The 14,744-nt window shown below is 38.8% G+C and overlaps 1 protein-coding gene across 1 annotated transcript in view; it reads right to left on the bottom strand.

Moving 5' to 3' along the window:
* Positions 1-7,788: 7,788 nt before the first annotated feature.
* LOC128472733 (protein argonaute-3) overlaps positions 7,789-14,744 on the bottom strand; it is a 34,405-nt gene continuing 27,449 nt past the window's right edge. The window contains exons 14-19 of the mRNA XM_053454669.1: positions 14,224-14,314; positions 11,260-11,454; positions 10,348-10,482; positions 8,925-9,026; positions 8,495-8,694; positions 7,789-8,322 (exon numbers count right to left, since the gene is read on the bottom strand). Coding sequence (XP_053310644.1) covers positions 8,214-8,322; positions 8,495-8,694; positions 8,925-9,026; positions 10,348-10,482; positions 11,260-11,454; positions 14,224-14,314 — 832 coding nt within the window. The 3' untranslated portion in view covers positions 7,789-8,213. The remainder of the gene's footprint in view (positions 8,323-8,494; positions 8,695-8,924; positions 9,027-10,347; positions 10,483-11,259; positions 11,455-14,223; positions 14,315-14,744) is intronic.

Below are 14,744 nucleotides of genomic sequence, written 5' to 3' on the forward strand. Positions count from 1 at the left end.
GGTGACAACCACAATGTTATTGGTTTTATGTAGCTCTCTTCAACTAAAAAATGACTTTAAAAGGGACACTCCAGTTCCTTAATAGCTACTTATTAATAAACGTACATTGGAGTCCATTTTAAACTGCATGTAACTGAATGGATAAGTTGCATTTTTATAAGAGAACTTTCATTTTCCATGTCCAATAAAAATGTAACACTAACATGCATTTGTATTCAGTAAAACGGACTGGGGTCCTAACAAAACTATTCCTACGCACAACTACACTTATTTACAGATTAACATGCAAATAAAAATAAAATAATGCCACTATTTGCATGCAGTACTTAAACACCAACTTCTGCAGCGACGAAGGGGACTGCTTTTTTTCTTGTAAACAATAAGCAACATGCTACCGGTACTGTGCAAGCCTGCAGTGGTGGAGCGCTTGGGAAAGTGCATATTCCGTTTTGACCTTGTGTGTGTATATGTTTGTATATATAATATACACATATACACACCAACACCTGATAAAGTAAGGGATTCTGAGGCCTGTTTCAATTATCATATTTTTATTTTATTATTAAAACTCGATTAGCAATATTCCTAAAACAAAATGTCAGCAGTTCTGTGGGGATGCGTTAAACATTTTTCCCGCCATTTGTGGACCACCGAGGTGCTTCACTCTTAACTCCCAATAAGGTCTATCACCATGAATCATGTCCAGTTGTTTATTGTTATTGCACGACAGGGTGTTAACGGTGGCTCAGCTTTGAGGTAATAAGATTTTATACATGTTTTGCCTTAAAAGAGTTTGGACTAGGGCTCAATCATTTTTATACCTTCTCCAATTGCTTGCCAAATGTAAGTATACCTCTCACAGTATATGTCCAAACTAGTGCAACCAAGTATGTATCGGTGTATCCTCTAGCACACTAAAGTGTGCCACTAGATCCGCAATATATACATCTCCCATTTAGCATGGTAATCAGGTTGCAACCCCTTAATGCCCTTCACAATGTATAAACTACCACATCAACATTAGACTCTTGGAAGACTGATGTACTGACATCCGAGAGTATAACAATACGTAGGAGTCGTTGCAATAGAGAAAAGCAGCTCCTTAATACTTGCAGCACCCCCTTATTGTGCCAGAAATTGTCCTCTGACCGAAGCAGCTATTGCTAGAACAGCCTGTTAGCATATACAACGTGCGTTACTTTCCTTACCAGGGAACAAATATACCATTGGAAACAAGATCTCTGCCAGCTACCTCCTAAAAATAACATTTATTGTAACAAATAGTAATACATGCAAAGCAATAATGGTAATTACCAGTGGGAAGCCAGATGTAAAGCCATGGAATGGATATGCAATGGTCCTACAGGGTGGGTTGATATGTTCTGAATTATAGCACATACACACAGGCCTGGAAAATTCCAGAAACATTCTCGGGAATGCATAACGTATAATGTCAAACCGTGAAAATGATATGCCGTGACAGCAGCGTGAAAATCATTTTCCTTTTTTTTTTTTTGGTCATAACATACGTTTGGTCTTGGGGAGAACAAGATGTCACATTAGTCCACACACAAAAACACATATCCAACTCCAGAATGTGCTGCCATGATAATATATGTATGTATACACAGATATACAAAAACATATGTGCGTGAAAACATATATAATCTCTGCTTCACACAGGATCTGAAGACCAAAATACGTTTTCTACAGCACCATCTATAATAAAGGCACTTTTTATATATATATATTTATATATTTTTATTTTCTTACAACAAGACATTTACATCTATTACTATAGCTTCCTTAAACTGAAAAGCCTACCCCGCCACAGTATAACCTACGACTTGGCCGAAAGGTAATAACTGATGTATTCAAATGTTTCTAGTATAAAATATCGAAAAGCAGCATCGTTTTAAATTTTGTACAGTTTGAAATCTTTTTTTGTCAAGTGGGCAGCTTTACTGAATACATTTTTGGGGGAGGGGGAATTAAAAAAAAATTAATTTGAAAAGCAGCCATCAAACTAAAAATGTAAATCTTAAAGTAGAATGCCTATGGAAACAAAGTTACGCAATATGTCAACGTGTGTCCCGTAGAGCAGCATAATGCTGGTTGGACACCGTGTGACTTGTTCAGCATTATATAAATATAAAATTACCCTCTACTCTACCGCTGACACACAATGTATCATTTCATATCGATCATCAATTGGTAAAACCTTCTATTATTCTAGAGTGCTTAGGTATACATCAGACTCCCATGCAGAAGGGAACAGGGTGTGCAGGCACTTGTACAGTAATGGGCGGTTAATTTGTATTTGTGAATAACAGCATATTTATATAATGTAAATACATAATACATTATAATCTCGCGTGGAACGGATTGACTGACGATTGAGGGAACGGTTTAACAAAAAGTAATAACCTTTATTACTACGCGCCCAGAGCAGAAGAGTCAGGCAGCTGTTTGGGACATCAAATAATAAAAAAACGGACGTTCTGTAATTACAGTGCTGTGGATCGTATAGTAAATTTTTTTATTAGGAAATTAAAACTTTCTTCTCTCAGAAAGAATCCTGCTTTGAAGTTCAGACAAGGCATTCCATAGAATGTACCAATTACAAAATCAATAAAGTTATTTTTATACTTGATTCTAGAAATGTCCTTAAAAGCAACAAAACGCGAGACAAAAAAAAAAAAGAAAAACAAAAGTTGTTTTTTGTGGTGGTCTCTGAAGTTTGACAGGTAGTGGTCCCTGCATATTTTATTATTTCTTCTCCAGGTCTCTGTATGTATTACACAGTCTCCTATTATAAACTCTTGTACTCTTAAACAAGGCTCTTTGATGTGTAGGGATTACAATTATTCGGAGAGATTGCTAAAAAAATAAAATAAAAAAAAATCTAACACATTTAATAATGTAGTAATCTAGAAAGGGTTGATTTTTAACCAAAATGTTCAAAATATTGATATACACAGTGCATAATATGCTAAAGAAATGATTATCTATAGTGACCAAGTCTCAGGAACCAATACAGCTACTAGAAATACACATTCACGTACCAGAACCCTCGGAGTCTCTGTCCGCTTGCGACATCAGTGCAAATAAGCAGTTTACTGCCTACAGACTGAAAACACGTTAACAAATCCTTACTTTCCTTGCATATTCTTGACCTAATACTTCCTGCATATACGCATCTTTAATCCAACATATAGTATCAGAACGTGTTGGGATTTATTCACTACGGCGGGAGTTTGCGATGCAGTTACAGATTTCACTATAAACCGACACCAGTGAACTTTTCCGGAATAAAGGGCAGTACTGTATAATGCATACTTCAATTATACATATGACCTTAACTATAATTATACACGGTAAATTTGGCCCTTATTGCCGAAACTCACTGGTGTCGGACATTTATAATGACTTTGAAACTTTCCAACAAACGTAATATTAGTAGATAAACAAAAAAAAAAACCTTTAATAGCCTTCTAATGAATACCATCGTGCGACTGACCTTCCTTATCGACTGCTTGTACGTCAGCTTTTAAATCCAAGGAATATTTTATATTTGGTAAAGCAAATATTACGCTGAAAGTGCTGGCCTGCATAATACTTAGGAATTCCTGCGACAATGCCTCTTTAAATAACATACCCCAACATTCAAACACGACAGTTACATGTAGCATCAGGCCTACTGTTCCTACTCAATGCATCAGGACAGGTTTTATTCATTTATATTCGTAATGGCTAGGCATGTAAACAATTACTTTGTTATGTTTACGGAAAGTAAAGCAACAGTGCCCTCATCGGCTAAATGATTCTGTCTGAGCTGTGCCAAGAGGACATAGCTGCCAGATGAGATCTCAATATTACAGATATCACAGATGGCTATATGCAGTTTCCGATTCCCCTATTTTAATACTTTGTATGTATTGTAACCACAAAAAGAACTGGCGCCAACATATTTATCAAAGCAAGGCTGTGAAATCATGTGCCTTTCTTAGCCTCTTCTGTACTTTGATAAATGAACGCTCAACAAGGGCAATTTCACACTTTTACACTTAAATATAATATGGATCGTACAATGCTTGTTCAGCCAATAAACTGAAGCACTCCAGTAGCAGCATTTGGCTTACTCGCTTTCATTTGTGTTATGCTGGCGGTATAGAGCATAAAGTGCCTGACATAAGACTAGGATTTTATTTTTGCTCTAACTGAGAAAAACTTCATTAATGGTTTATATCAAGCCAATTTGGCCCTGCGACATTATAACGCAATCCTTTTTCCGTATCTAAAATGCAAAATTGTGTTCTACATTGAGGGGTTGTAGTTGACACAGGCATTTTTAAATGTTCTTAACCCCTTAATGAGTGATTGATGAACAAACATCAGGGTTATTTATTTACTTCAACGCAGAACTGAGTTAGCAGGTCAGATGTAACATATCAACTAACTAGTTGATTATAATGCATTGTGCAGGGCATATCAGACCATTAAACGCTGGAACGCATTAAACGCTACATAACGCAAACTTAATGAGATGACATTTTAAGAAACCGCAACCATATTAACTATGCATTGCGCAGGGTCGGTTCAGCCTTTATTGCAGGGCTCGCTGAGCTTTGCTCTTCATAATGCAGCTAAACTATTATGTTGAAGTGTATAAACTTGCCTACAAACTCAGTTAGGTGAATAAGCCCACACTGCTAAAAGTGCTTTAACCCCCCCACCCCGAATGTATTGCTTCCGTCAAGAGTATTTCACATTTCCCTTAATATTGCTAAGCGCTGCAGAATATTTCACTGTACGAGCCGCAGCGCTGGCGTTCGTCTACCTTTTACATGTGGTAACAGTGGCACATTATCGCAATGACCGTCAAGAGATGGTGCTTGATAACGTCAATAACCGAGTTCTAGATATTATTTCAACGTTTATGGAAACAGTATTTTATTAACCTATGTTTTTTCTTACATTAACTAAGGCGTTGATTCTACATGACTTGTTAAAGAATGTTTGACTATTGAGTTTGCAAGCCATACATGGAATATAAATATTATATATATACTTTATTTACTCTTTAATGTTAGAAAAATAGTGCCACACAAGGCAAGGATGAGCCCAAGTTCAGCTAAAGTATTAACAAGAGCCTTCAAATGCCATGATCAACGAGATGTGTACCGAGTAACCGACGTGTAAAGATACACAAACGAATAAATGAAGGATGCTGGTAGAGCAGTCCCTGCTCAGCTTAATTAGAAGAAATCCGTTTCACTTGATTTTCCCTTCCATGTCTCTGATTTTTCTGGGAAATCATTTTTGGAGATTTAATTTTAATTTCTACCTCTTGCAGTTATAGAAACCGATGGGGATGCAAATTAGTACATTTGAGAAAAAAAAAACCTTGACAAGCAGCCTTATTGCCATAGCAACCGATGGAACATTTCTGCTGACTGGCCCAGATCGTTGGTTAATAGAGCGATAAGACCACTTTTCAAAAGACAACATAATGACTATTATAAAGCGGTTATGAGAATGGTTAATGGGGGTATTACTTATCACATCATCACCTCTAGAGTGATCCAACCTATCAATAAAAAATGGTTTACATTTTTATTTTGTATCATACAGTATTATTCCAAGTCTTACGGACAAAGCCTAAAAGTCCTTTCCTTTATCTGTTAAAAGGCAGACGCGCATGCCAGCCAATAATCTTCAGCTTACTGAAATGCAACCGCCTGCTTCACTAATCTATATGAAGTAGAAGTAGCGCATCACATAGGTGGCTGTAATAATAAAAGAAGAAAAAAGTAGGAATTAGGCATTTTCTGATTACTAAAAATTCTAGTAGCCGCATTGGTCCCGGAGAATGCTGCATTTTCACTGAGAGAAATGCCCTTACTGGTACAGTATATCATTTAAATCTAAGGATCTCGCTTGGCCCTAGTTTTGTAAGAGTAATATAATAATTATTCAGTCTCTGTGCAAAAACTACAATCAAGAATCATATATTCATTATGTATATATTGGTCCATGGGGGGGGGGTCAAAATTGATTTCTTTGTATTTAAAGCAGAAGTACCAAACATTGCACAATTTACCAAGTCTTGTATACGAAGAGTACACACAACAATTTTTAGGAAAACGTCAGCGTTTTATATAATGTGTTGTTTTAATACCAGACTACTTTGACACTTCCCTTTCGTAATTAAGGCTTTTTTTTTTTACGCGATGCACTGCAGCCCCCACTGGAGTGGAGAATTAATTAATATCTGCTTATTGCACGAGAAGGAGAGTAAAAGAAGATGCGGTCAATTAGAAAGACACATGGTTATATTTCCCTAATGCACAAAACATAAAAAAGAAAGAAAAAAAAAAGTTTGCTGATAATATGTTCTGAAATAATTAAATTAAAATGTTATTACTCTAATAAATATGTAAAAAAAAAAAAGTATAGTATTACAACAGTCATGTAAATGAAAGTACATCTAAAAAGACAGTATAATGAACATATTTTAAAGACAACACAGAGGGGGGGTCTGCTTATAAGAAGCATTTTTTGCTGCAAAGTTTGCAAGTGGCCCTATCACCATAGCAACCAATGGAAAGGCCTAATCAGTGAGAAAGTGCCACTGGTTAACAAGCCCACATTTTCAAACTCTGCACTTTATAAATAGCTTGTGTGACTTCTATGCTGTGAGACGGTCTTCCCCCCCCCCATTTTCAACTTCTCCAGAAGTTAAGAGCCGCCCCCCCCCCCCGGGAAGTAGAGCGAGAGTGCCTGATACGCAGCATACCCACTAACCGAGTCTACTACATGACTGCCAGGCTGCTAAACCCATATCTGAAGAATAAATAAGCAAAAATAGATAAAATGAATCGCCTTCCCAGGATCACAATAAGAAACTGGTAACGAGTCTCTACTGTGTCTACCAAGAGGTCCTGCCCTAAGAAGGTGAGGCAGTCCTGTGCCAGTTGTAATTGTTCGTTGCTAAAGAGTGACGCTAGCAGCACATGACATACAGGCAAAGATCAGTAATAAGCACCTTCTACCTTTCTTTAGTCAAACCTTCCCGAGGAAGGTGTGAGATGATCTGGTCAGCTGCAGCGCCCCATTGGCATGGCCCATGCAAGTCTTCATATCGAACTGCATGAAGAAAACGATAGTGTCTGGAGTTTAACGAGAGAAGGGGAAGCACTGGGGCCGGGAAGTAGTGGATATGCGTTTGCAACAACAAAATAAAAAATACAAAGAATGCATGAAGTGAAGTGCTGCGACAGCTGTGCTCTGAACACGCAGATTACACAGTTATGGGGGTTGCAAGAAGAGAAAAGAAAATCTGCATCGTTTCCATGATTTCAATATACACACCCGCACATGTATGCACACGGATATACTTAGATATAAGCCACCAGGAAAAACAAAAAGGTATGTTTTTACTTTCGCAGACACACACGAAGGGCTGCTTATGTTAACCCCTGTGCTACTGCAGGTCATCCATATGTCACCAATAGTGTCAAGTTTTCACAGGTAAGCAGACAATATAGGTCTTATACTTTTTTTTTAACACCAATTCCTTCTGCAAGGTTAGCAATATAGTAAATGCATTTAAGCTAGAGCCGATTACAGGACAACTGTGCATCACAAGAAGCCTGCTAAAAACAGCCCTACCCGAGTGTGTGTAATATATATATATATATATATATATATATATATATATATATATATAACACATATATATACACACAAGTATACATAGCTCCAAACGTACCACTTCCATCCATATTTTTCTTCTGGTTACCTTGTGTTTTGTTTTTTTTGTCTTTGCAAAGACAGCTAGTGCTGCAGAGCAATTTGAGGTAAAGGCATAAAAGGGCTAAAATATCAGAAAGTAAAATCGACAAAACATAAAGCAGTGCATCCGAGTGGAGGCTCCATTACAACAATCTAGCAGTTGGCTGGTTTCATATTGCATAATAGTGCTGTGTTCATCAACGATCTTCAATGCAGAGAACTAGCCCTGCCTTCAAATCACTGCTCCTGGGCTTCAGTGCGAGCCAGAGGGGAGCACTGGGGAGTGGTGGGAAGGGGGGGGGGTGCCTGCGAAAGTGAACCGTCACCTTACGCCCAGGAAAACCAGGTGGCAGATCCGCCAGATTCCTTGCAGCAAGTCAAACCTGTGCGTGTTTGGGGTGGGGGTATTGTCACTTTCATGCGAAGTACATGGTGCGTAAGGTGTCCTGGTGAATTTGCACAGCCTTGGCAAGGGCTTGTGGGTCCCGCCCATTGCTTTGTCCAGAAACGTGGCTTCCTTCGGCGCTGGAACACAAAAAGATGCAATCAGTGTAACAACCGAGCAAATTATCTCGTGCTAGACGTTTCGACGTTGAAGTGAAAAGTGAAGAATTGAATTGTTTTGAGTGCAGTTTGAACAACATCTTTTATATTATCCCTTACACTTCCGCTAACTAATAATCTAGCAGCCAATTACCTGTCATGCTCCTTGTCCACCAAGTGGTACCTGGCTCTGAATGCCACAAGGTGGGCATAGTAGGCAGGTGCCGGGATGGAGACTGAGCGCGTGCAGCGCACATACGTGTGGCACAGCTGGTAGGTCAGCAGCTGGAGTTCGTCAGCAGTGAAACAGTTATCATCCCACAAGACATGATAGTGAGAAGGCCTGCTGGTACCCTGGAGAGAAGAGAGGCAAATTGGTCATCCTTAAATAACATAACAATAGAGTTACTAGCTGGTCAGGATCTAGCCCATCTTTCTTATATTTTTATATAGTCACTATAACAACTAACATGCTTGGAATGACAACGCCTGTGAATATGTCCCCATTACGAAGAAAGGCATTTCGGAAATTCCGATTAAACCAATACAGCAATCTTATGATATACAAAAGAAATCTAGCTCACCTGTATTCCAGCATGGCTGCAGAGGTAAAAATCAAACTCATACGGATGTGTAATATCCGTATCCACTGTGGTCCCCGCTGGGATATTTCCACTTCTTCCAACCTGATACAGACACAAACAATAAGAAAGCAGCACAAACTGGTCCAAGCTTTAGTCCGTGTTATATAGACAACCCTATCAAGATTTATCTATTAGCAGGCCTCTGGTTTGACTCACAAAAATTCTTGGAAATGAAAGCCTTTGACTCATACGTGTTAAAACAAGGCTAACAAAAGTCTAATGTATATTTTTCAGGATATACACATAAAAGCCTAAAAATGTCCTAATGAAATAAGACATGGATGATAATTGCAGCAGGCCTATTACACAACAATAACAATTTAGAATTTTCATTCAGCTGCAGTTGCATTTTATTTAGGAGAAAATTCTAAGAGCAAAAGTGCATACCAAGATTACTTTCTAAGCTTGTTTAATGAAATGACGTGTCAGGCACGTCATCGGACGTTAAGTGTCTGTTTTTGCGTGACGTGCCTGACCCGTCAATGGACGTTTAGGGGTTAAGGAAAAAGAACACATGAGAAGTTTCAAAGCATATCAGTTATACTAGGGTTATCAAACTGCGGTACACAGATCGCAGTAGCCCTAGGAAATTGCAAGTGGAATGACTGGGCAGTCCAGTGTGGAGTCAGGAAAATATGTCTAATGTGGCCATGAGTCACAAAGAATGGAACTGTATCAAAGCAAATTTTCTTGTAGTGTCCTTCCAGACACAAAAAAAACAGATCAGGGTCTGCTTTGTTTCTGGCTCATGCAGCATGCCTGTGTACACGATTTAATAGATATGCTGACATTTCCTTAAAGAAGATGTTCTATAAAACAGGCTATACCTTACCATTATTACTCGGTCACTTTCCCAAACCCTACATTTTACAGATCAGCATACATAAGTAACCTAATGCAACTTAATGTAAGTGTTTTTGTGGTGTTCTTAGGCGAGTAAAAGATTTAGCAGGCATTACTTTTCAGCCTGAAAATATCTAGGGCTTGTCTGAGCAAAATCCAGGAGGCTTGGCTTTTAAAATTGTATTGCTTGGCCCTGACATTTGTAAATTGTTTTACACAGAATTAGAACGGCATACCATTTTCTTGGCTACTCAGAAAATAGTTGGCTCCTAAATTAAAATTTTTTGTTGTCCACCTCAGGCCTAAAAAAGCGTTGCAGAGTGAATGTATGGTCTACCGCATTAGAGATGTATCAGACAGACCATTGTGCCCAATAACCTCTGTTCAAAATGTTCTTTAAACTTGCTTAACATTTCAGCAGGCATGTTTTATATCTTAAACATTTCCTTTAATGTAATAATTGAAATCAGCTAAGAGCTGGAGAAGACACGACTAACAAAGTTCAACATCATTAAATTACCCGTTCAGTCCGGTCAGCACAAAACAGCCTTGTGTGATGGCGTTTCTGGACCACAATGTAGGTGATCCCAGGCTGATAATCCTTCTCGAGACTTATACAGGCTTCTCTGATTGCTAGCAGCTCGTAATATAACACCTGCTTGAAGCATGGAAACAAATGAAAGACGTTCATTTTAAAACCCTGGTATTGTACCAACCAATAAGATATATCCTTTCCTGTCTTAAAAGGAACGTTACCATCTTAAGCTAGCCAATTAAGAGCACACTCAACAGTCAAGAGTGTAATAAAGTCAAGGTTTGCCAAAACATTATTCTAAACCAGGCAAAGGTTGAACTCCGTGAAAGGAAGTCATAGCCATGATGGAGCAAGTAGGATTTGATCCAAAAATATAAAGGATGTCAAACACAGCAGTCTGGGAAAAAATGCACCCAGTCATGTATTAAACTTTCCTGATAACCGCTTCTATTTTTGATTCTTCATCATTACTATGGTGTATATCGCAATAGGACTACTCAAGTGTTGTCCATGTCTACCAGTTTCTGTAAAGGGCTGTACATTTTTTAATTTCCATTGGTTTTCAATAACACCATTCACTTGAACATGTCCGCCAAATTGTCAAACATAAAAAAAAAACATATACATAGGATACAGGAACTCTGTTTGTCTAGGGGGGAAGTTCAGAATATAGAGAGGGTATGGAAAAGAACAAGAGATGTTTTGGGGAGAACCTGTCCAATAAGGTGTGAATTAATTATTACTCAATAGGAAAGTGTCAAAGAATACAGTTAAATAGATAGCAACAGAAGGTATTATTGAGCATAAGGGATGGGGAAACAATAGTAACTTAGTTGGCTAAATTAGCAATGAAAATACTTTTGTACCATGTAGCCAGTGAAGAAAATTGTAACCAACCTGTCTGAACTGACCCTCGGAAACCCCATCTCGATAAAATATAATCCGTGTAGGTTTGAAGCGCGTGGACTTGTAGAACTGGATGAGAAGTTCCCTCACCATGGACGCTAGGTCATGGATGATCTCCTGTCGAGGGCGCTGCACTCTAACTGTAGCACAATAGCGGCTTGGGTGGGCATCCATACTGCCTACAACCTACAAAACCAGGAAACAAAGCTTATATTACGAGGTATACATCATGAAATCTTTTTTACCGATTTATCCTTTTTTGTTCCAGTCACTCACTGTTAAAAAGAGACACCGTCAGCTGTCCCCCGCCTTACGCTTTATCTTGCCACTTACTGATCCGACTGAGAGAGACTGCCTTTAACCCCTTCAGCACCGGGACGTACCTGGTACTTCCTGGTTACTGGTCACCGGTAGACCGGGACGTACCAGGTACGTCTCCTCCAAAAAACGCCCCCACATCACCACGATCGCGGTGATCGTGGAGGCGCTGCTGCTACTGTCTGCCCAGGAGTCCTGGGCAGACAGCACAGCCTCTCTAAGCCCGCCCCCAAGCCTACGATCACTCCCACGGAGTGATTTTGTAGGCAGAAACAGCGATTGCAGAAAGATCTGCAATCGCGGTTTCAGCTGCCGCAGACAGCTTCAGGGAAGGAGGGGGTGTTGAATGGGTCCCCACACAAGTGTGGGGGCCTGATCCAACACCCCCCTGCTGCCTGATCGCTCCATGAGAGCGTCAGTGCAGCGTTAACCCCTTCAATGCCGCGATCGCGGCATTGAATGCCGCAATCGCGGCATTGAAGGGGTTAATTCCCGTTTTGTAGGGGGCTCTGCTGCTGGTGGTCTGCCTGGAAACCCAGGCAGACCAGCAACAGCAAAAACGAGCCCCCAGAAGTCCTCTGATCAGTCCTGTAGGACTGATCAGAGAGACTCCTCCCCTACAATCTCCAGTCTGTTGGAGATTGTGTCCCAGCTGCCAGAGGCAGCTTCAGGGACAGGGAGACAGGGTTCTTTGGTCTCCACATGAGTGTGGAGACCAGCCCCCCCACCCTCACCCTTCCTCAGTTAACCCCTAGCCCCCTCTTCCTCAATTAACCCCTTCAATGCTGCGATTGTGTATGACCCCCCATCGCAGCATTGCAAGGGTTAATATTAGTCCCCACAAGCTTGTGGGGACTAAATACCAGTCAATGCTGTGCTTCAATGGAGCATCAGCATTGAAAGAGTTAAAAAAAATGTAAAAAATAATAATAGTAAAAAAAAATTAAAAAATAAATTAATTTTAAAAAATTAATAAAATAATAATAATAATAATAAAAAAAATAACAGCACTGACCTGAAAGTCCAGGGTGCTTCCAGGTCAAATGCTGGGCTGATCAGATCGCTCCTGGCCAATAGGAGTGATCGGATCATTATGGCAGCCCACGGATGACCCTGCTCTACAAAGAGAGAGGGGTCATCTAGGGTAATTATGAAAAAACACAAATTATTAATAAATGAAAAAATCATAATTATTACCTGATCACTTGTCGGTGACATTTTAAGTCGCTGATTATTGATCGGTCTCCCTGATTGATGTCAGCGGCCTAAACCTGTCACTTACAAGTAATCTGATAAAAAAAAATATTTAAAAAAATGTAAATGCACATGTTCCAGTTTTGCCCTCAAAGCTTCCTCAAATAATGCATGAACCATGCATGTGAGGTCTTGTTGGACTCATGGGATGTTGGTGAACAAAATGTGGTGTTTTCTTCCACTGTTGCACTTATGGTGTGCAAGAAATTCAGTGCAACATTGAAATGTATGCGTTAAAAACGCAATAAAATAATTTTCCTGTGAAGTTTGGCAGACATCAGTGAAGAAATGGCTAACTGAAAACTGTCAAAACTACCCTAGTTGAACACCTTGACTTGTCTACTGTTCATAAATATATACTTTTATGGGGTACTTTACAGTGGGGGGCTTCCAAAATGTCCCAAATGGGATATGGGCCCAGGAAACCAACTTCTGAAAATTCCAAATATGAAAACGAAAATGCGCATGTTCCAGTTTTGCTCTCATAGCTTCCTCAAAAATTGCATGAACCATGCATGTGAGGCCTTGTTGGAACCGGGGGATGTTGGTGAACACAAGTTGGTGTTTTTTTCTGCAGTTGCACATATTCTATACAAAATATAATATAAAATCTAAAGCAACATTGCATCATATGCAAAAAAAACCAAAAAAATATAAAAATACCTCAAAATTTGGCAGCAATTGGCGATAAAATCCCTGTTTGAAAAGTGTCAAAATGACCCTAGTTGTACACCTTGACTTATCTACTGTTCATAAACATATAATTTTGGGGGGATAATCAGTATCTGTGACAACTATTGCAGTTATTAGACTACCATGCCAAATTTGAAAAAAATTACATTTCAAAAACGTAATGCATGCCTTGCAATATTTTCCCCTATACTGGTCAAAATAGATAAAAATCCTGGCCGTGTTGGGTGGTTTCCAAATCAGGACAACTTAATGAATATATTTGGGATAATTTTTTCCCATTGGTTCAATGTGTGTACAATTTGTATGTATACAAAACTGTAAAAAAATGTGTTTTTTTAATTTTTTCCCCACTTTTTCCAGTTTATTTCAAATAAAACAATGTACTACCCAGCTAATATGGTTTCAAATGAAAGCCCTACTTGTGCTGAAAAAAACAATATATGATTTGTGTGGGTGCACCACTTGATAAGAGAAAAATTACAGTTGAAGAAAGACATGGCAAAAACACAAAAACGGCTCCGGTCCTTTAGCGACACCCTAGCTTAAAAATCCCGGTCCTGAAGGGGTTAAATTGTAATTTCTACTATATTACTATTCAGGCAAAGTGCCAAAAGGAAATTTGAAAAGAGTCGCTTTTTGTTTTCCAGCTAAATTTTTACACATAATAACATAAAATCACAGGGTACTAACAGCAGCAATTGAAGGTTTCTTGCCATCCCCAGCAGGAGGGTGCGTGACATCTGCTCCTAAGAAGATCACAGGTTGTTGGAACACAGACGGTCTGGAAACAAAAAAAAGAGAAAAAGTAGTTCTATTAAAAAAAATACTGGTATTAAGTAATAAAACTACTGAAGAGTAAAGATATACATTACATATCCACTAGTGTGTTAAATGCATGCAAAACACTATGCTTGTTCTTGTACTCGTATAGTAAAAAAAAAAAATCAATTCTTCTTGTAGTTCAGTAGATAAAGAAACTGAACATGAAATAGTAAATTGCCATATCAAATAATATATATTATTCTAGGATGTGCATAATGGTGACAGCATCACAACTTTTGTAAGTTTAATTCATACCACATGTAACACTGTCTGCCAGTCTTTACAACGAGGAGTTAGTTTGTCTTAACTGGTCAGGTTCAGATATCAGCCCGGTTTGCAAATATAAGGCTTATAATCTGTTTTACAGTCTCATACTAATACATAAATTA

This window comes from Spea bombifrons, chromosome 2 (genome assembly GCF_027358695.1).
Source record: "Spea bombifrons isolate aSpeBom1 chromosome 2, aSpeBom1.2.pri, whole genome shotgun sequence".
Taxonomy (NCBI): Eukaryota; Metazoa; Chordata; class Amphibia; order Anura; family Pelobatidae; genus Spea; species Spea bombifrons.